Here is a 23,070-nt window from a genome sequence, read left to right on the forward strand (position 1 = left end):
AAGGAAAAACTTCCTTTTAACAGGAAGAAACCTCTGGCAGAACCAGGCTCAGGGAGGGGCGGGGCCATCTGCTGCGACTGGTTGGGGTGAGAGAAGGAAGACAGGATAAAAGACATGCTGTGGAAGAGAGACAGAGGTTAATAACAGATATGATTCAATGCAGAGAGGTCTGTTAATACATAGTGAGTGAGAAAGGTGACTGGAAAGAAAAAACTCAATGCATCATGGGAATCCCCGGCAGCCTACGTCTATTGCAGCATAACTAAGGGAGGATTCAGGGTCACCTGGTCCAGCCCTAACTATATGCTTTAGCAAAAAGGAAAGTTTTAAGCCTAATCTTAAAAGTAGAGATAGTGTCTGTCTCCTGAATCCAAACTGGAAGCTGGTTCCACAGAAGAGGGGCCTGAAAACTGAAGGCTCTGCCTCCCATTCTACTTTTAAATACTCTAGGAACAACAAGTAGGCCTGCAGAGCGAGAGCGAAGTGCTCTAATAGGGTGATATGGTACTACAAGGTCATTAAGATAAGATGGGGCCTGATTATTTAAGACCTTGTATGTGAGGAGCAGGATTTTGAATTCTGGATTTAACAGGAAGCCAATGAAGGGAAGCCAAAACAGGAGAAATATGCTCTCTCTTTCTAGTCCCTGTCAGGACTCTTGCTGCAGCATTTTGGATTAGCTGAAGGCTTTTCAGTGAGTTTTTAGGACATCCTGATAATAATGAATTACAGTAGTCCAGCCTGGAAGTAATAAATGCATGAACTAGTTTTTCAGCGTCACTCTGAGACAGGATATTTCTAATTTTAGAGATGTTGCGCAGATGTAAGAAAGCAGTCTTACATATTTGTTTAATATGTGCATTGAAGGACATGTCCTGGTCAAAAATGACTCCAAGGTTCCTCACAGTGTTACTGGAGGCCAAGGTAATGCCATCCAGAGTAAGAATCTGGTTAGATACCATATTTCTAAGATTTTCAGGGCCGAGTACAATAACCTCAGTTTTATCTGAATTAAGAAGCAGAAAGTTAGCGTCTATCCAGGTCTTTATGTCTTTAAGACATTCCTGCAGTTTAACTAATTGGTGTGTGTTATCTGGCTTCATGGACAGATAGAGCTGGGTGTCATCTGCATAGCAGTGAAAATGTATACTATGTCTTCTAATGATGCTGCCTAAGGGAAGCATGTATAATGTAAACAGAATTGGTCCTAGCGCTGAACCCTGTGGAACTCCATAATTGACCTGGTAACTGTGCAGGGGCGGGTCTAGGAAAGTTTTGCCAGGGAGTCAGGTACAAACAAATGCTTTTCTTTCGTATTTTCATTTAAAATATCTAGCTTTTATTAAATAATTATCTGAAGCTTACAACCAAAGTTTTTATCTGACGTAAAATGTATAGAAATCATACATATACCAACAAGACAGTGTACATCACTGTCACAACAGCACTTGTTTTCATTCAAAGGCTTTATGGCTTTTACTATAATACCTGGTGGGATGATTTTTTTTTTATCCCAGTCCAGCCCTGGGCACAACACACAGTGAATTAATCTGAGAAGGTGCATTAAAAAATAAATGGCCGCGCCAGTGGTGCCAGTGGTGCACATCCAACAGCTTGAAAGGGAGGATCGAGAGAGGAAGTTCCAGCTAAAGAAGGAGTTGGAGCTTAGGCGTTTAGAGGAAGGGCTTGTGAAGGCCAGAGAGGTTAGGGGTTAGGTTCTTGAAAGAGGTGGAGGCAGAGACAGCTGTCAAGTTGCGACAGTTGGAACTCCAGCAGGCTTCTCTTCCTGCAACTGCCTCCATTTGGCAGAAAGAGGCACCATTTAATGTGGCAAAAAACAGTTGTCTGGTTCCAATGTTTTGCGACACTGAGGTTGACAGTTATTTTGAGTCATTTGAGCGAATAGCTACAGCTTTGGACTGGCCGCGGGATGCGTGGGCCATCCTACTGTAATGCAAGCTGGTAGGCAAGGCTCAGCAAGCTTGTGCCTCATTGTCAGCTGCGGATAGTCTGAATTATGACAGGCTGAAAAGCGCCATCCTGCTAGCTTATGAGCTGGTCCCAGAAGCTTATAGGCAGCAGATCCGCCACCTGTTGACCATCTTTCAGGTCCAGATGACCTGCAGTGTGATAGTGTGTGACACAACTATTCAAACCTGCACCTCTGGCTAACCAGCATTCCTGTCGCCATGACCTTCTTCTAGCGAAGAAGCGGCTGAAAAGTGTTGCAGTAAGGCCTTCTAGCTATCCGCTGGGTTCTTCTTATGTTATGGCTCAAAAAACATCTGGCATCTTGAGATGCTATTTTGAGAGAATTGAGCCAACCCCATTCAGTGTTTTGGACCCATCGAAAAGGTCTTGGCAGATTCAGCAGGCTTTGCCTATCCGTTATTATGGTGCATGGTAAGTGATATATTTTAAGAATTGTGTAGGACATCCTGTGCCAAACCACTGGTTTGTATTTATGGGAGGGGGTGTTACGGCCCTAGCTGGGCCTCCTGAAACTGCCCTTGTGTGGGTGTGGTGTTTTCTCTCCGCCTCCTCCTCTCTTGCTCCACCCCTGTCTCTTTCTCACTCTTCTTTCTCCCCAGGACACAGCTGCTGTTCTCGTTCTCCACTTGGGTGCAGTCAGCAATCTCCTCTCTGAGGTCATATAAGCTGGGGATGAACTGGATGTGAGAGGGCGGTTTTCTCTGGTGTCGCTGCTTTGTATTCTAGGAAATAATAATGGACTGCATTTATATAATGCTTTTCTAGGCACCCAAAGCGCTTTACAATTCCACTATTTATTCACTACAGGCAAGCTACAGCTGCCCTGGGGCAGGCTGACAGAAGCGAGGCTGCCATATCGCGCCATCAGCCCCTCACCAGTAGGTGAAGTGTCTTGCCCAAGGACACAACGACCGAGAGTGTCCAAGCTGGGGCTTGAACCGGCAACCTTCCGATTACAAGACGAACTGCCAACTCTTGAGCCACAATCACCCCAGTGTGTTATTGTCCTGCCTGTGGTGTGGAGTTGTGGAAGCAGTGTGCAGTGTAGCTGCTACATGTGAGTAGTGTGGGCTTGTGGGCCTCAGCAGCAGTAAAGCTGCTGCTAGTGACAGGGTGAGCTTATAGGCCCCTGGAAGTGCCTCCTCGTGGTGTGGAGTTTTTTGTTCGGCTGTTGTGTTCTTTGTTTTTGCAACCTTTTTTCTCTTTTTCTATTGTTATTGGTAAAACGGTGTTGGTTCTCTATAATAAAAATTATTTCGTTTACTAAACACCTGTCTGTTCTCCTTTCATTCTGTTCTGGACCCATTTGTTACCAGTCCCACACACACCCCTTGACCTACATCGTGGGGTCATAACACTGTGGAAAAGAAAAGTGGACGACCACAAAGCTGCCACCTGCTTTCAGGGCAGACTGACTTTCTTTACCACAGAGCACAAAGCAAACATTTTCTCACAACATAGCAACTATTATTGGCCAAACCAGTTCAGACTGTGGTGAGAGGTGTCACCAGCTTCAGACTACAGTGAAACTAGAATCATGTGGTCAACATGTCGTCATGGCACAGAAACAACAAACTGACTTTCTAGAAGACATAAATGAATTATAGATACTGAGACTGAATTTAAAATGTTGAAGTCACATAAGTATAAGTAAAGTCAAAGGATAACTATAGAGGAAAACATGAGTGATTGTGGCTGGAACATAAGTTCTGAATATCATTAAGATTCACTTTAAATGAGATGATGGTCTGTGAGCAGAGTTTAGACAAATGCTTTTCCAGATGATGTCTCCATGTTCCTTCCTGTTTTTTAAAAAAAATGAACAGCTCTGTGTTGAAACACCTGCAGCTGACGTGTTTTCTTTCTTTCACAAACAGGATGCTGGACGACTACAGAGCTGTTAGCTTCAACCACAGACCACAAACACACAGTCCAGCTCACAGTGAACAACACTCCATTTTTTTAGACTGAGTTTAGTATACAGGTGGAAGTTCATTTTTATTAATTTGGGTTGCTATATAATGTTTCTTTTGCCGCATAAATAATTACAAATGAAAAAAAAAATACTTACAGGCCACAGAAACCTGTGATATAAAGAAATTCCCACAATATAAATTTACACATAACTGCACCGCAATGTTGCCACAAGCCATTCAGACCATGTACAACAGTTCCAAGAGCTTCTTCCAAATAATTGGCAATAAATCAAACTCATTCATTCATCGTGTTGGACCCTTTTCATAATTTTCACGGACAGAATATCAAGGCATAGGCAGGTGGTGGAGAGCTTCCACTTTGAAACAATCTCATCTCTGCTTTTTATGGATGATGAGGTTTTTTGACATCTTCGGGGGGTAACTGGCACTGGAGCAGTTTGCAGCCAAATGTTTAAGGACAGGAATGAGAATTAGCAACTCCATGTCTGAGGGCATGGTACTCAGACAAGGGGGATGAGTTTCTGCCTACATGTTTAAGTATCTTGTTCATGAGTGTAGAAACTAATATTATGAGATTTTATTATAAAACTTGCTTTCCAAAGATGTCTTTATATATTTTCATATCCTGACACAATAAAAATGTTTTTGAAAACATTGCAGTACTGTACATTCTCTTTGTCTGATTGGTTTTGTTGTAGAATGTGGCATGGTGGAGTAATCCTGTGACTCTTCCACAGGAGGAGAGAGTGATGGAGGAAGAGTGATGGAGGTGGAACCAGGAGGAGAGGTGTGGATGTAGGTGGATGTGTGGTGGTGTGTTCCTCTAAAACAAAGCAAACACAGTCATTAGGTTGTCGTCACATTGTGAATGTTGAAAGCTGCAGAAACACAGACAGGTGAGTGTGTCACCTGTGACAGTGATCCAGCTGGATGGAGACTCTCCATGACCGCTGATGTCACACTTGTAGAGGCCTTCATCAGACCTGGAAACATGCTGGATGGTCATTGGCTCTTTTCCGATGAAGACGCCATCTTTGAAGAAAGCAGCTGGGAGGTTGGAGGGAGTGGTCTTTGTTTTACAGAGCAGAGTGACGTCATCTCCCTCCATCACAGGGAGGACAGGACTCTGCAGGATCACTGATCCACCTCAACACAGAGACAAACTACAGCATTTCATCCATTTACACACAGCTTCATCAACACTAACTCCACACACTCAGCTTACCAGTGACTGTCAGGTTAACCATGTTACTGATGGGACCCTCTCTGGACTCTCACCAGATGAAAAGGTTTGCTCCTTGTGCCCTCAGGTCGGGGAACGGGTCCCAACTCTGTGCCCATAAGCTTAACGACAGTTCAGAGTTCCTGGAATTCCTGGGTTTGGTGCTTGAGGGTATTTTACCTGGGGACTTATTGGGAGACTTCAGTTTAGGCACTGACAGTTAGACCTGGAGGGGTGCCACTGAACGGCCTGCCAGATCTGAACCAGAGTGGTGTTCTGTTTCTGGACTGCTCTGCAAACCCCAGTCTGTCCATAATGAACACCCATTAACTTCACACGGTGTTCATTATTATATTCAGTAATGGGGTTGATTATCAATTTTATAATCATATCATATTGTATGGCCATATTTTTCGGAGTGCTGAACTGATACCAGATCACTATCTGGTGATCAGTTGGATCCGGTGGCAGGGGAGGATGCTGGACAGACCTGGGGCACCTAAACGTATGGTCATGGTGTGCTGAAAATGCCTGGCTGAGGCCCCAATTCACAAGATCTTAAACTCCCAACTCCGGCAGAGCTTTAACAGTGGTCTGAGGGAGACTGGGGACATTGCATCCAATGGACCATGTCCGTGAGAACATGGCCGCAAAACCGTGAGAACATGGCCGCAGGATGCTATTCCGATGCTTCAGGACTGTTTCCACTGCACAGACTGGGATGTATTCAAGGTACAGGACACTGACAATCGTGTCGCATTGGACAGTTACACCTCCACTGTCTTGGACTACATCTGTTTCTGTGTGGACAATGTAACAACTTGGAAACGATTCCGTGTGTTCCCTAATAATCCACCCTGGATGACACACGGAGTTCAACAACTTATTCGAACAAGGAACAACGCTTTCAAATCCGGGGACCAGGAGGCATACAGTGCTGCCAGGGCCAACCTGAGAAGAGGCATCAAGACTGCCAAGCAGCAGCACAGGAGGCGTATCGAGGCCAGGTTTGAGAACAACACAAACCCAAGGCAGGTCTGGGAGGGCATCAGGGCTATCACGGACTACAAAAGAAGAACACCATCACCCTCAGCCGACAGTTCTACTCTGGCTGAGGATCTAAATCTCTTTTATGCCCGTTTTGATAGGGAGAACACCGACCCTGTCCTGTCCCCTCTCCCCTCAACCGATCCTGCTCCAGTCCTGAGCACTCATGAGCTGAGGCGTGTGTTCCGGAGCATTAACACCAGGAAGGCGGCCGGGCCAGATGGAGTGCTGGGCCGGGTGCTAAAAGACTGTGCTGCGGACCTGGCGGACGTCTTCACCTCTATATATAACACCTCGTTGTCCTGTTCACTGGTACCATCCTGTTTCAAAGCAGCAACCATCGTTCCCATCCCAAAACAGTCAAATGTCACATGTCTGAACGATTTCAGACCTGTGGCACTCACCCCCATTCCCGCCAAATGCCTGGAGAGACTGGTCATTAAACACATCAGAGCTGCTCTTCCACCATCCCTGGACTCGCACCAGTTTGCATACAGGGAGAACCGGTCAACCGAGGATGCGATCGCCACAGTGCTGCACACATTACTGAAGCACTTGGAACACAGGAACACCTATGCACGGCTCCTCTTTGTAGACTACAGCTCGGCTTTTAATACCATCCGGCCATACAAACTCCGTCCCAAACTCCACCAACTGGGACTTAACTCCTCTCTGTGCAACTGGATTGTGGACTTCCTCACTAACCGTAGACAGAGTGTCAGAGTGGGTAAGAACACCTCTTCCACCCTTGTGGTCAACACCGGTGCCCCTCAGGGGTGTGTTCTGAGCCCTCTGCTATACACTCTCTTCACCCATGACTGTATTTCCTCCTGCGCGTCCAATCTCATTGTTAAGTTTGCAGATGACACTACAGTGCTCGGACTTATATCCAACAATGATGAGACAAACTATAGGACAGAGGTGCAACAACTAGAGTCATGGTGCCACGACAATAACTTGGTCTTAAACACCAAAAAGACCAAGGAGATCATTGTAGATTTCCGGAAGAGGGGCCATAACAACCATCTGCCTCTCTTCATTGGCAGTGAGGCGGTGGAGAGGGTGAGCAGTTTTAAATTCTTGGGGGTAACTGTGACCGAGGACCTGTCCTGGGGCAACCATATCACCTCAGTTGTACGGAAGGCCCAACAGCGCCTCTACTACCTGAGGAGACTGCGGAGCGCACACATTCCCAGATCTCTGATGTTGAACTTCTACAACTGTGCCATCAGCAGCGTTCTGACGTATGGATTTCTAATGTGGTTCCCCAGCTGCACCAAGGCCGATCAGCAAGCACTCCAGTGGGTGGTGAAAGAAGCTGGCAGAATTATTGGAACAAGTCTGCCAGAGATCAGTAATATCTTCCCCACTCGCTGTCTGAGGAGGGTGCACAGTATCCTGCGGGACCAACATCACCCTGCGCGCCACCTTTTCCATCTGCTGCCCTCAGGGAGAAGGTACAGGTCTATACAGGCCAGAACATCCAGACTGGCCAACAGCCTGTATCCACAGGCTGTGAGGCTCCTGAACTCTCTGCCCCCCTCTCACGGACAATAACCATATCCAACTTCTTAATAGCAATGAACTGGTCTGCATTGGTGCATCATATCTTTATTCTCTTCCCCCTCCTGCCCCCCCCCCCCCCTCTTTCTTAAATAGATAACTATCATATCTGATATCATATCTCACAGTACAATAATATTGAATGGGTTGCACTGTTGTATTTTGTCATGTTTCTCAGGTCTTTGTCTGAATTTCTACGAACATTATTGCTAAGGATTGTCTTATTGCATTGGAGTCACACTGGGTTAAATATGTACACTTGGGTTTTAAGGGGTATTTATTATTTTCTTCTTTTTTTGGGTTGTATGGAAGCCCCAAACGCAATTTCATTGTTCTTGACAATGACAATAAATAAATAAATACTAAATACTAAATCACCTCCATTTCTGAAACTGCTGCACTGAGCTGCAGCTGCAAGATGGTTTGTGAATGTCATGACGGCAATTGCCAAACCAGATGGTGGACACTGGAGGTGAGGGGAACCATCAGGCTGAAGCAGGAGTCCTGCCGGGCTTGGTTAGCTTGTGATATTCTGGAAGCAACTGATAGGTACCAGCAGACATGGAACGCAGCTCAGGTAATGGCTGAAGCAAAAACTCAGGTGTGGGTGGAGTTTGGAGAGGCAGTGCAAAAAGACTTTCAGACTCCCTTGAAGACATTCTGGTAAACCTTCAGACAACTCAGGAAGGGGAAAGCGGTGCTCTACCTGCACTGTGAATAGTGTGGCTGAAGTAATGCTGACTTCGACTGAGGACATTGTTGGGTAAAGGAATAATTTAAGGACCTCCAAATGCTCACTGGTATGTCTTCTGTAGAGGAAACAGACTCTGGGAACGAGAGGGATGACTTGTCCATCATTGGAGGTGAAGTCACTGAGGCAGTTAAACAACTCCTTGGTGGCAGAGCCCCTGGGGTGGATGAGGTTCGCCCTGAGTTCCTGAAGGTTCATAATGTTGTACGGCTGTCTTGGTTGGCACGCCTCTACAATGTTGCATGGAGATCAGGAGTGGTACCACTGGATTAGCAGACCCAGGTTGTAGTTCCCATCTTCAAGAAGTGGGACAGGAAGGTGTGTTCCAACTACAGGGGATCACACTCCTCAGCATCCCTGGGAAAGTCTATGAAAGGGTGCTGGAAAAGCATGTCTGCCTTATTATAATTTAATAATAGTAATAGTAAATATATATACTACCATTGTCTGAGAGATTTCCAGCCTTCTAGGTTTTTTTTGCTGCTGCTTTCAGTATTAAGATTATTCTTCTTTGCAGTTTTTCATCTGCACATCTGCTGTAACTCTTGCTTACTCATTCTGCCTGCAGGATTCTGCTCGGTCATGTACCACAGGCCAAACATAGTGAAGCAGGGACGAGGAGACAGAGCAAAGTGTGCCTGCATGAGAAGAATGGTGTTTGCATAAACATGCCAGCTTTTTGATATAATGGGAACAACGTACTGAACTCAGAGGAGTAAAATGAACTAAAGAGTTTATCCTATAACGCTGGTATTGATTTGATACCAATACATATTTCTCCACTGGCAACATTATAAGTACCCATATACTTTTCTATTGCACTGAAGAAGCTGTGGTTACTATATTAATAAATACATTAATATGTATTTATTAATGTTAAGTATGTGGAGTTCTTATTAAAATGGCCTTAATGCATTTATATCCAAGTAAAGATTAACTTAATGTAAACGCGTTTTAAAAATATCAAACAGACATGAGGCTGTAATAATTCTTTTTAAAACAAGATCATCTCATTTATTACAGAGTAGAGTGAACATGTAACATTTAAGAAACACAGTCAGGAGTAAGAAGTGCTTTCTGCTTACACTCTGCTGATCAGCACCTGAAGCTAAAGCCTTTTTCAGTTTCTCCCTCATTCACAAGGGGTCAGTGCAGCCGATGGACCCACATATTTGACAGAGCAGATATTTTTGTAACAATATCATATTATCAACATAACACTCATCACACAAGTATTTTATTTCCTTGGCCGTAATATTATTTCTACAATCAATTAATGAAAATGTGTGTGTGTGTTCTCTGTAATGAAAAAAAAAAACATGTATCAGTGAGCCACAACCGGAACAAGATAAATTTATCATCTCTCACTTTGGTCAAACTCACAGAACCACACAGGAAAAAGAAGCGAGAACAAGCTTTCATTCCTCCTGCAGAGAAACCGCACCTCTGCTGCGTGAGCAGCAACCAACACACAAAAAATAAAAGAGTAAAGTTGCTGAGAACGTAAGAAAATGTTAGCATATACACGTTCCCGCTGTTGACTTTGCAGGAAATTAAATGTGTAAAGCTCCAGTTAAAATACAATCTGATTTTTTATTTTTAAATAAAAACATTATACACACTTTGTAACAAACGGGTGCAACTTTTGGTCTGAGGTACTGGCTTGATCAGCAGCTGGATGCTGGTGGACTACTTCAGTGAAGAGTAGAAGATGTCTGGCTCTGGTTTAAAGTCTGAACAAACACACACAGTTCAAACAACACAAAACATGATTAGAAGCTTTGTAGTTTTACTTTGACCTGAACTGTTCCTTTGATTGGCGCGCTCACTTGGTTTTGGCTCTCTCTGCCATAGAGTATCACTTCCCTTTTCTGTGACATCGCAAATCACAAAAGTGATTGCCCATATTTAAAGTGCTGTAAATTTCTTTTTGGTCAAATAAAACCATAAATAGAACCATTGTCATACTTGTTGCAATTTCTGTTGCCCTCCCTACAGTGTCTCTCTTTAAAAAAAAATTTTTAATGTCAATGAGACCTTTGTAACTGGATAAATAATATATATATACATGACACTTTGCCAAAAACTAATTGTGACTTATGACAGTAATGTTTTTTGTAGCTCAAGATGACTTGATTTGACATATATTTCACATATTATAGGCAAAAAAGGATTGGCTTGATTATAATGTAGGTAAAATAATTCAGTCTAGAAACTTCTTGCAAAACAGGTCATTTTTTCATTTTATATATAACCTCCTTATAAATCCTATATGTAAATATAAATCCTTTATAAATTCACTAAAACCTATTTACCGACATAAGTAAAGATATTACAAATGTAAACACACACACACACAAAGAAGCACAGGAAATCACTTTTTGGCACAATACCTGTACACCACTAACCTGCTCATTTGTCTAATCGTTTTTCCCACTTGACAACACATCCACCAGGGATTAAATTCAGTAAAATTATAATTCACGTCGACAGTAATGACACCCGGTTACGTCTATCGGAGGTCACTAAAATCGATATTGAATCGATGTGTAACTTTGCCAAAACAATGTTGGAGTTTTCTCTGGTCCCCTCCCCAATCAGACCAGGATTGACATGTTTAGCCGCATGTTCTACTTAAATTGCTGTCTGTCTGAGTGGTGTCCCAGAAACGATGTGGGCTTCATAGATGAGACTATAAATTATTAAATGAATTAATAATTGATCAACAAATCCATTTACTCTGCCGTACAGAAACCTGGTTACAGCAGGATGATCCACCCTGGACCCAGTGCAGGTGGTGGGAGACAGAAGGACTCTGGCCAAATTAACATCTCTGATGGACAAAGTCTCCGCACCCGATTCGTGTAAATGTTGCTGAACTGCAGAGCTCCTTCAGTGAGAGACTGCTGCATCCTCGATGCATGAAGGAGCGTTTCCGCAGGTCCTTCCTCCCTGCAGCTGTCAGACTGTACAATCAAAACTGCTCCCCAACAAACATAAATGTTTACATCAGTGCTGTATCTTGCACTATTTTATCAACCAATTCCCACTCCAACCTGGGTTTGACTCTTATCTGTATTTAATTTGCTTTTAATTTAATAACGGTACAGTACGCTGTTTTGATAACCATTGTCCGTAATGTAAACATGTAAAAATTGTGTATGTTTCTGTTCTGTGTCCTGTTTGTTTGTATATATGTGTATTTCTTGCTGCTGTTACATCCAAATTCCCCTTTGTGGGACAATTAAAGGATTATTCTATTCTATGATTATGTTAGTTTAAAATACAGGTGTTGAACTGCAGGTTTTAGATGTGTCCTTGATCCAACACAGCTGATTCAAATGGCTAAATCCCCTCCTCAACATGGCTGTGTCCCAATTCAGGGTCTGCACGCTTGAAGTACGCATTTTAAGTGCGGTTACGTCACCGCCACGCAACGACGGCTGTCCCAATTCGAAGTGTACTTCAAATGCATACTCCAAATGCACCGTCGATTTCCCCAAATATCTTTTTTTTTTTTTTTTTTTTTTTTTTGCTGTCCCGTTTGGCTCTTTTGCCATCAGAATTGTTGTCTAAAGGCAAAGAAAGATGCCCAACGGATTTACTTTACCAAACTGACCATCCCAGCCTTGCCGTAATGGTCCATTTGATTCACCTTTTATTGTTTATTTTATTTTCATTTGCTGAATACGGGACAGACTTGACTGGGGGAAAGAAGGGGAGAAAGAAAGAAAAGAAAAAAAAAAGAAAAAAAAACCAACAGAATAAGCAGAGAGAAAGAAGAAGGAAAAAATGCATATATCAATCACCTGGGTCACCTGTTGAAAAAGAAAAAAAGAAAACAAGCAGAAGAGAACGAGAGTAATAGAATAAACAGCATCACAATGATATATGGGAATATGACAGTAAATACCAAATACTAAACATTACCGTGCAGCACGCAAGATCAACAGAACACAGTGTGCTTTGAGGTAGGAGCCAAAAAGGGTGTAGTTTGTGGGTGTGATCACCCGTGTGTACACCTGTGAGCATGGACGCGTTTGTTTTTTGTGTTTAAAAGGTTCCTTCATGTAATAATCTGCTAGAGGGTGTGGGGGGGCCACAGCCCCGTCCTCCAGGGCATGAAGCAGGTATGGAGGAGATCAAAACTCCAGACATCCAGAGGCCCCCAGAACACAAGAGACCAAGGAAGACCAACAGAGGGGCAGCCGCGCCACTGTCCCAGAAAGAGCTGAGGAGAGTCCCAGATGAGGGTTCACTCAGCAGCCGCGGAGCAGAAACCGGGGGGGTTGCAGTGACGCGTCCGTGAGCTCCGCCGGCAGCCAGCTGCGCCTGAGTGACCGAGCCCCAGGCCGAGAGGTCGGGGGCACCCCACCTCCGAAGTGGCCCGAGCGAGCCCCAGGCCCCAGGCCCCGATAAGCGGCCGCCAAGGAGTGAGCCGGTGTGTACCTGGACGCCCATCCCCGGACCACGCTTGATATTTGGGAAATCCCCAAATATCAAGCGTGGTCCGGTGCACACTTCGTGGTCCCATATATCCCACAATTCATAGCGTGGCGGTGGGTGTGGATAATTTTGCCGCAAAATACGGCAGAAGGGAGCGGCCGAAGAGGTTTTTTTTTTCAAAACTTTATTGAACTTATAAAGCGAACAGCCAGTCATTCCAGTTCAGTTTGTACAGTAAGGGGCAGGGATAGCTCAGTAGGTAAAGTGGTCGCCCCATGATCGGAAGGTCGGCGGTTCGAATCCACTTAACGGCTACCCTGAGGTACCCCTGAGCAAGGTACCGTCCCTACACACTGCTCCCCGGGCGCCTGCTTAGTGGGCTGCCCACTGCTTCACTGAGTGAATGGGTCAAATGCAGAGAAAAACAAGTAATTTCCCCATGGGGATCAATAAAGTATCCATTATTATTATTACAGTAGACATACAAGGCAAATAAGAGTAACAAAGAAAAAAAGGGGGGAATGTGACAGACTTCATAACAACTTTGTACTTGAAAGTTGTAACAGCTCATTCGTTAAACATTTCTGAATGAATTTCAATCAATGATAAACTTTTGTTACTGGAAGTTAATTTAAGAGAGTTTAAGTAATATTCAATTTCAATCAAAAACAAATTAAATGATGGGGTTGAGTTTTGAAATTTACATTTATGTATATGGAAATTCCCTAATGGAGCGGCCGAGGAGTGAACTGTCAAAAGTACTGAATATGACGTCACTTATTTATGTGCGAATGTTTAATAATTAAAGTCAGTCACATATCCACAAACACAACAAGCTGAAAGTCAATGATTATATATATATATATATATATATATATATATATATAATATATATATAATAATCTGACAATACTATAATATTGGCCATATTATATTTACATTACCACAGTGAGTTGACTTTAGTCTCATGAACAACATTAACTAATTGTTATTTACTAACTAATCTTAAATGACTGTTCAGCACAGAAATGAAGCCCAACTATCATGTTTTACAGTCCCATGGTCTCAGCCTCAGATACTCAACTAATCAAAGTGATGTCATGACAAAAATGAATGACCAACAAAACATTTTTCTCCTTCATTTCTGTCAAACAAAGCTGTATGTACCGTGGTTAGTATCATGGTTGCTAGGCAACCTGAACAGCGCGACGAAGCGTATACCGTCCCATTTCACAAGCCTCTCACTTCCGCACTTCTCGTACTTATAGCACGCACCGTACGTAGTGCGCGTACTTCAAGCGTGCAGACCCTGAATTGGGACACAGCCCATGTCTTGAAGTTCTCCAGAACCATTTGAATCATTTGATTCAGGTGTGACCCAGGGTGATATCTAAAACCTGCAGGACACTGGCCCTCGAGGCCTGAAGTTTGACGCCCCTGGTTTAAATGAATCAACACCCCCGAGTCATTCTAACTACCAGAAATCTCGAAGCACAGGCCGAGGGGGCGGTGTGGCAGCAATTTTTCACACCAGCCTATTAATTAATGAAAGACCAAGACAGACGTTTAATTCATTTGAAAGCCTGATGCTTAACATTGTCCACCTTGTTTCTGTTCTGTGTCCTGTTTGTTTGTATATATGTGTATTTCTTGCTGTTACATCCAAAATCCCCCTTGTGGGACAATTAAAGGATTATTCTATTCTATTCTATTCTATTCTATTCTATGATTATGTTAGTTTAGCTGTAAAACTCAGAAACCAGTCTTACTTGTTATCATATATCGTCCACCTGGGCCTTACACAGAGTTTCTCTCTGATTTCTCAGGCTTTTTATCTGATTTAGTTCTCAGCTCAGTAATAATTATTGTGGGTCATTTTAACATTCATGTAGATCAGGGGTCTCAAACTTACGGCCCAGGGACCACTTGTGGCCCACATCATCCCTACCTGTGGCTCTGTATATTGAAGAAATATAATAATAAGTTTGACCCATGAAGTTACTTTTTTGTTAAAGAGAATTTTTGGTTGTTGAGTGCAATGTTAAAATAAGTTCTTTAAAAAAAGCAAAAATATATATATATATTTAATATGCAGACAAAAAGAGCAGAGAGTACAAAGGTGTTGAGGGCTTGATTGGCTGTGTTAGTTCGTAAGAGATTTATTTGGAAAGAAAACAATTTTCACTAGCAGTCAAAAACTAATATGTACATTTATGTCTGCAGTCTGAAGTACCAATTTGTTTATTTGTTAGTCTAATGAAAGGCTAAAAAAAATGTATTCACATTTGCAGTTTTGTCATGTCATAAATTATTTGAAATGTAAAAACAAAAACAAAATACTAAATTTTTGGAAAATGTCTTGTTTGTTTCTTTGGGTTTTTTGTTTGGTTTTTTTTTGGACTATTTGAACACTAAAGTGGCTCTCCAATGAGATGACAGTGCCAGCAGTGGCCCACAGCTCATTTAAGTTCGAGACTCCTGATGTAAATGCTAAAAATGACAGCCTCAACACAGCATTTAATCTGCTATCAGACTCAATTGACTTCTTTCAAAATGTAGAGAAGCCAGTTGAAGGCGCTGCAATCATCTAGATCTTATTTTAATCTATGGAAGAAAAACTGAAAAACATTTACATTTAAAATAATTGATTACACAGCAGTGGAGAGTAGACTTTATCAAAGTAGATGTCTCTCTGAAAGCGCTGTAACTAAGTTTAAGAATATAATCCACCCACTGTTATCATCTCCAATGCCCTGTACCAACATAGAGCAGAGCAGCTATCTGAACACTACCCCAACAGAGGTCGATTATCTTGTTAATAATTTCACCTCCTCACTACGTACGACTCTGGATACTGTAGCTCCTGTGAAAACTAAGGTCTCTAATCAGAAGTACCTGACTCCGTGGTATAATTCTCAAATGTCCACCAATATTTATGTGAAGAGGACTCTCCATTTACACACACAAATTGGAGTCTATTAGATAGATATGACAAAAACCACTGTGGTGCAGTACCTGTAATACAGTGGGATGCAAAAGTTTGGGCAACCTTGTTAATAGTCATTACAGGTGTCGAACTCCAGGCCTTGAGGGCCAGTGTCCTGAAGGTTTTAGATAGTACCCTGTTTCAACACACCTGAATCAAATTTAGCCATTTGAATCAGCTGTGTTGGGTGAAGGACATCTAAAACCTGCAGGACACTGGCCCTCGAGGAGTTCGACACCTGTGGTTTAGAGGCTGTAATTTCTCAAAAGGCGGATCTACTAAATATTGATTTCATTTCTTTTTTGTGGTTTTCAAATTTATGCACCTGCCTGATTTTGTTTAAACTATTATTGCACACTTTCTGTAAATCCAATAAACTTCATTTCACTTCTCAAATATCACTGTGTGTGTCTCCTATATGATATATTTAACTGGCTTTTTTTTATTATTGTAACAACCAACGATTTATACAGCAAAATAATGACTATTAACAAATTTGACCAAACTTTTGCATCCCACTGTACCTACGGCGTGCTCTAATCGTTCTAATAGGATATTATGGTCGACAGTATCGGACGCTGCACTAAGGTCTAGCAGGACAAGCACAGAGATGAGTCCACTGTCAGAGGCCATAAGAAGATCATTTGTAACCTTCATTAAAGCTGTTTCTGTGCTGTGACGACTGTCTTCAATAATCATAGGCCAACTGTTTAACTTTGTTTTCTCTCTCTCTCTCTCTCTCTCTCTCTCTCTGTTGTGTTTATTGGGTGAGTGAGCAGTGAGCAGCAGTATAGCAGTGAGTGCAGAAGTGGGTATGCAAAATTTAACCAAGTGAACTATGGACAGAAAAAATAAATCTGACTTTAAATTAAACCTTGTGGTACGCCACAGGAAATATGATCTGTAGATGATAAGATGTTATCACTAGATCAAACAAATGTCTTCCTACTAGATATGAATAAAACCGATAATTATTTAAAATGTTTACTTAAACTTACTTAAAATGTGTACTGAAGAGCCAAAAGCTAAGAAAAGCTGTGATAAACTGATGGAGTCTGCAGTTACTGGCTAACAAGGATTACTTGTACTTAGACTGACCTCATTATTAGTAATTTTGGTCATTTCTGGTCAGTAGATATTTTTGTCGATATTTGAATAAAAAACTGACAGATTTGAGTTCAATTTCCAGAATACATCTTAATGAAAATGTATTATGAGCCTCATAATCTGTATCTCATAGGCTTATTACACTTATTAAGTGCAGCTGTTTTGTCTGTTTTTGTTTTGTCTCTCTCACAGAAAGATTGGAAGCTTGATATCTTGAGCTTGAGTGAAAATATCATTAGCATAAAAACTGAAAGAAGCTAGCTTGGCTCTGTCAAAGTTACAGAGCAGCTGTACCTCTGGACCTCTTTGTTTTGATGACTAGTTCTTACTGCTGAGTAGATTTCAGCTCGATTATTCTCTGTAGAATTAAACACATAAATTAAAACATATTGAACTACAGTAGTGCAATAATATTATATTAGAGCTGCTGTACATGATTTTTAGGTCTGTATTTATTCTTGAGCAGGAAGGAGAAGTGAAGGAGAGCAAAGTTATAACGTACGAAGAGATAAAGCCAAACCAATAGTTAAAATGAAAAGAGTCACTGTAGTCATTCTGTGCTTTTTGTGCATTTTTTTCTCTCCTTGAAGGCCCACATATCAACCAATCAACATTCAGAAGTCACATGTAGCATCCACTTCCAGCAGCGCATAGTCAGGATCAATTCATGTGGAACTATATGGGAGTGTGTCTCAAACAGGTAAAAAAAGAAAAAAAAAGCGTATGACAGAAACACATTTGTGGGACTAGAAATATCCCTTAAAGAAATAATTAACATTCAGTGATAAATTTTCTTAATAACAGCAATATCTCACTGGTTTTTTTTTTTGGTTTTTTTTGTTTTTGGGGGGGGTGGATTTTGCCCCACATCTCAACGCATCTGCTGTGAAACATAGAGCTGGTGAGGAAATAGCTACTGTGGTTTTAAATAAGACTGTATACAATTTTTAGTATGTTTTTTTTTTAGTTCTCCGAGTATCAAATTAACATAAAACTGTTGTCTGTTGGTACATTGGACACAGTTTGTCACTTTTTTTTTTAAATTGGCAGCTTTGTTTATTTATTCATCATAAACAAATTGTGGGCTAACAACAGAGGTGTTAGTGTCTGTTAACCACAGACCACACAGTGAACACAGTGTTGTTCACTTTTATCATCATGATTACGATGATCAAGTTGTTCTATTTAATACAAAGGAAACTATTTAAATAAAAACCATATAGTATGAAATCCCCAAAAGTTGATTCTGTTCATCTGGATGCAGCTTTTTTCACTGGGAGAAATGTTTCGTCACTCATTCAAATGACTTCTTCAGTCTCAGCTGACTGCAAATTTCCCCAACGTTATAAACGGTACATTTGCATAGCATTGTACATTGTATAGTATTAAAAGTTCATACTTGGACGTCATGAAGACTTAATGCACTTCACACTTCTGCCAAATTTTCAAACATTACAGCTTCATTAACGTCACAGCCCAGAGCATCAATGTGATCACCATCGCTGGCTTCTAACACATGAGCACTGAACAAAATAATCATCAACTTCTGAGGCTTTAAAGGCGGAAAAAATGGGTCCATGTGTCAAATGTGAGGCACCTTAAGCTGCTAGCTATCAGCTAGAATTCAACTTAGCTTACTGAATTTCCTGAACCGGACCTGCTGTTGGAGCCTTTTGGAGAGGTTTAAATGACATTGTCTCAGCAACAATATGGCTGCTGAGCTGTGCAGTTAATTATACTAAGAGACATAACATAGATGTTACTTAGTTGTCCAAAAATAAATAGATAATTAAAATGACGTACCTCTCTTTCCTTTGACTGGCTGTTGTTGACAGTTTGATATTCTGATGTCACTGTACTTTATGTCATCTTCTGCAGCTTCTTCTTGAGCTCCTTAAATGTATCAAATCATCAGCAAATTAATTTTTCTAATTAGGTTTTGATTTGTAGTGTTAAAGAGTTAGCTGCACAGGTAAGGAATGAAAATCTAATCATGAGGTCTGAAAGTCAATTTCTAAATTATCCTGCAAAATAAAAAGCAAACTCAACTGAGTCTCACCTTCAGGTTTCCTGTGAACACATCGTCTCACCAGCAGAACCAGTAACACCAGTAGAGCCGCAGCACACACTGATCCAACAAATGACAACACATAGAGAACAGGAGGAGAGGTGGATGTAGGTGGAGGTGTGGATGTAGGTGGAGGTGTGGTGGTGGGTTTGTCTAAAACAAAGCAAACACAGTCATTAAGTTGTCGTCACATTGTGAATGTTGAAAGCTGCAGAAACACAGACAGGTGAGTGTGTCACCTGTGACAGTGATCCAGCTGGATGGAGACTCTCCATGACCGCTGATGTCACACTTGTAGAGGCCTTCATCAGACCTGGAAACATGCTGGATGGTCATGTGACCTGTAGGCTGCTTCCTGATGAGGGAGCCATCTTTATAGAAAGCAGCTGGGAGGTTGGAGGGAGTGGTCTTTGTTTTACAGAGCAGAGTGACGTCATCTCCCTCCATCACAGGGAGGACAGGACTCTGCAGGATCACTGATCCACCTCAACACAGAGACAAACTACAGCATTTCATCCATTTACACACAGCTTCATCAACACTAACTCCACACACTCAGCTTACCAGTGACTGTCAGGTTAACCATGTTACTGATGGGACCCTCTCTGGACTCACACCAGTAAACTCCACTGTCCAATGGGAACACAGTGATGTCACAGGAAGAACCAGCTGGTTTTCCCCACCCATCTCCACACTGAGTCCTCTGTTGTTTGCTTGTGTTTCTCCTCAGAGTCCATCCAGCAGAGCTGTCGTCCTCCTCACAGCTCAGAGACACAAAGTCTCCTTTAAAGAACTGAGAGCTGCTGGGACTCACAGTCAGACGAGCTGTGAGGGTTAAAATGAAAAACTGATGATCTGTTTATTTTATGAAATCTGACACAAGTGTTAACATGTTTTGCTTAATCAGTTGTCTCATCAGTTTTATTTCTGAGATCCATTCTGAAAACACCAGTTCAATAAGAATAAACAAAAATATGGTTTGCAATACATGAAATCATTAATAACAGAGGATTACCAGCAGGTAAAATAAGTAAAAATAAGTACAACAATTTCTTCAGTAAATATATTTCTAAAGGTGCTACTGACACCAGATGTAGGTAACAACCAATCCACACAACCAATCCAAAACCAATCCACACATGCAAAGACATTTAACGATAAATATCCATAAATTGTATGTAATAATGAGAAATGACCCAGGGAGAAAGCGGGTGGAAAAAGGCATAGATGGTCATGAAACCAGCTAAAATCGATAATAACATTAACGATGAGAAAGCAGTCCTGCCACTTAGTGCAAATTAATATCTGGTTCACTTCCAACAGGTGTCTCATGTGAGTACAAGAAAACAATTATTACAATATAATGTGTTAAAAATATTTTAAATGAGAAGGTCCAGTAGTACATCAGAGGAATAGGGATTTGTCTGTGTTTCAGTTGGGCTTAGCTGTAGGTCTGAGAATGTGTGTAATTGTGTAGAGAGAAAGAAATTTATGGACACTGGGGGTCTGCTGTCATAAAAGAGTCAGGAAGCTACAGTTGGGGGTTGCTGATGCTGATGCTTGTACCTTTAATAAAAGCTCATAATTGTCATTACTTAGAAGAAGGTTTGCAGTAGATGTGTTTATGTTTACATGTTTATCTGCAAATGTATGACAAGAAGAGGCCAATGGCCAGTCGATGCAGAGTGGGGGTCTCAGTGCTTGTATTTATTCTATGTATGTATTCTGTTAACTCTTTTTTGTATGTTTTCTAAAGGAATTTGGTGTAGCTTGATGCAAATTCTCATGACTATTGATCAACAACCACTGATCAAAGACAACTGATCAATGGCCATGAGTACCATTGACAGAGAGTTGGGGAATGACTGCAATCACAGCATTGCAAGATGGTGACAGATGTCCCCCTTAGGCCCCCTTCCTCGATTCAGAGGAGGGGGCCTAAATAGACTGCAGAGTCCTGGCCTGACGAGGTAGCTCTTCTGTGTTGCTTCACCAGAGGTTGTTTATTTTCTGCGATGTATAAATCCTGGCAATCCTCCTGGCACTTAACAGCGTATGTTACTCTGTTTGTGTCGGGGAATCCGATCCTTGGGGTGGACCAATTTTGGCGCAGCGTGTTTTGGGGTTTGAAAGCCACCGAGGTGCAATGTTTAGAGAAAGCAAATCAGTAACAAATGGTTGAATATAGAATGAGAATAACTGACCAAAGACATGCAGTTAGTTAAGTGAAAAATCTAAATTGCCCATAGCTGTGAATGCGGGAGTGAATGTGAGTGAGCGGATGGTTGTCTGTGTCTCTATGTGTTGGCCCTGCGACAGATTGGTGACCTGTCCAGGGTGTACCCCGCCTCTTGTCCTATGACAGCTGGGATAGGCCCCAGCGCCCCCTGTGACCCTGGAAAGGATAAGGAAGCGAATGGATGGATGTTTTTATATGCAGTTTCTTAAGTACGGGATGTGTAAAAGCTTATTTGAGAGGTAAGCGAGAACTGAATAATATAATATAATAATAGCGGTTATTATGGTGAACAGAGGTGATTACTTCAAATTTTGAATATAGTCAGAAATTGTAGAAACAGCGAAAAGTTTCAGAGTTGAAAGTGTAACAGGGCGTGAGGCAACTGGTGAAGGCAAAGTGTAGCAGGTGTTAGTGGATAGATGTTGGTAAATCTTGTCACTTTAGTGTTTTAATTTACACTGATATATTAAATGATAAATAGAACAGGATTACAGATGAGACGACAGAAGAAGGTTACTGACCTTGGTTTGTTGTGCAGCTCAGCAGTGAGATCAGAACTAAAGAGAAATGACACTCATGTTGATTTGAGGTGAACATAAAGAACAACTCCACACAAACAGCTGACAAACACACAAACTCACTGGAAAAAAATACTGGAAAAATGTGTAAAACTAAAAAAAAAAAAAAAAAACAGAACCATGTATCCATTCTGCTAACAGCTTATCCACTTTAGACTCTATCACAGCTGTTATAAGATGAGTCATCAGACAAAAAGAGACAAAATAACATAATAACATAACTCTCACATTCACACCTACAGCTGATTCTGATTCTGATTCTGATACAGCCACTTTACAATCACCAGTAAACCAAACATGTCTTTGGACCGTGAGAGGACTTCACAGACACTAACCGCTGCACATCTGTGACAGCTGTGCTGTAAGACATAAATTACATATTGCTTTTTTATGTTAATTATTCACAAGTACCAATGCCATTTTGTACTGTTCCTCCCAGTTTGTGTCTTAAAAGCAGCATTTATGTGCATTGACTTTAATGTGAGTAAAAATAATCAACTACTTTAAAAAGTCATGTGTCCACTGTGCAGTTGTGTTGATATAATGAGTGAATGATTTGATCTTTTCACTGCCTGCTGTGTTTCCTCGACTCCTGAGCAAAGATAAAGAGTCAGTCAGACCTGCAGTTGGTCCTCGTGGTGTTTGAACTTGAATTCAGCCTGATTTGTTTTTCATGTCTTCTCCTCCATCATCAGTTATCAGGAGAGCAGACAGTCAAAGTACAAGAATTCAAACAAACACAGAGATTCTACTTACAGAGCAGACACAGCACAGATGTTTCCTTCATCGTCCTTCTCACTCATTTGAGCTTTTTGTCATTTCTGTCACTGACACCAAGTAAAGCCCGCCCTCTTCCTCTGAGCACCAGCTTTCTATTGGTTCAAAAACATTGAGTGGGAGACTGACTTTCTTGTCTAAAGATAGAAGTGAATACAATTATTTAAATATAGTGTTCACCAGTGAAAAACCTGAAGTGTATTTTTTTTAAATAATTTGAATTAAAACACTGACTTAGATCTGACACACAAACACACAACACCAAGAGATGATGAGTTTATCATTAAAAGCTAAAAACATCCAGAAGAAACAAGTGTTTTATAATAATGAAACTACGCTTAATAACTGCAACGTTAC

The 23,070-nt window shown here is 41.6% G+C and overlaps 1 protein-coding gene across 1 annotated transcript; it reads right to left on the bottom strand.

Moving 5' to 3' along the window:
- Nucleotides 1-9,537: 9,537 nt before the first annotated feature.
- On the bottom strand, nucleotides 9,538-22,748 carry LOC147334266 (Fc receptor-like protein 4). The gene is made up of 7 exons (XM_086286826.1): nucleotides 22,693-22,748; nucleotides 21,880-21,915; nucleotides 19,684-19,944; nucleotides 19,359-19,604; nucleotides 19,111-19,272; nucleotides 18,855-18,944; nucleotides 9,538-10,245 (listed from the first exon to the last, which is right to left on the bottom strand). The coding sequence occupies exons 1-7, from the start codon at nucleotides 22,721-22,723 to the stop codon at nucleotides 10,202-10,204; spliced, it is 870 nt and encodes a 289-aa protein (XP_086142952.1). The 5' UTR covers nucleotides 22,724-22,748; the 3' UTR covers nucleotides 9,538-10,201.
- Between the last annotated feature and the right edge of the window lie 322 nt (nucleotides 22,749-23,070).

Source organism: Aulonocara sp. 'chitande type north' Nkhata Bay, linkage group LG3 (assembly GCF_057382095.1).
Source record: "Aulonocara sp. 'chitande type north' Nkhata Bay isolate Kocher_YH1m ecotype deep benthic linkage group LG3, A_spYH_male_GT1.1, whole genome shotgun sequence".
In the NCBI taxonomy this organism is placed as follows: domain Eukaryota; kingdom Metazoa; phylum Chordata; class Actinopteri; order Cichliformes; family Cichlidae; genus Aulonocara; species Aulonocara sp. 'chitande type north' Nkhata Bay.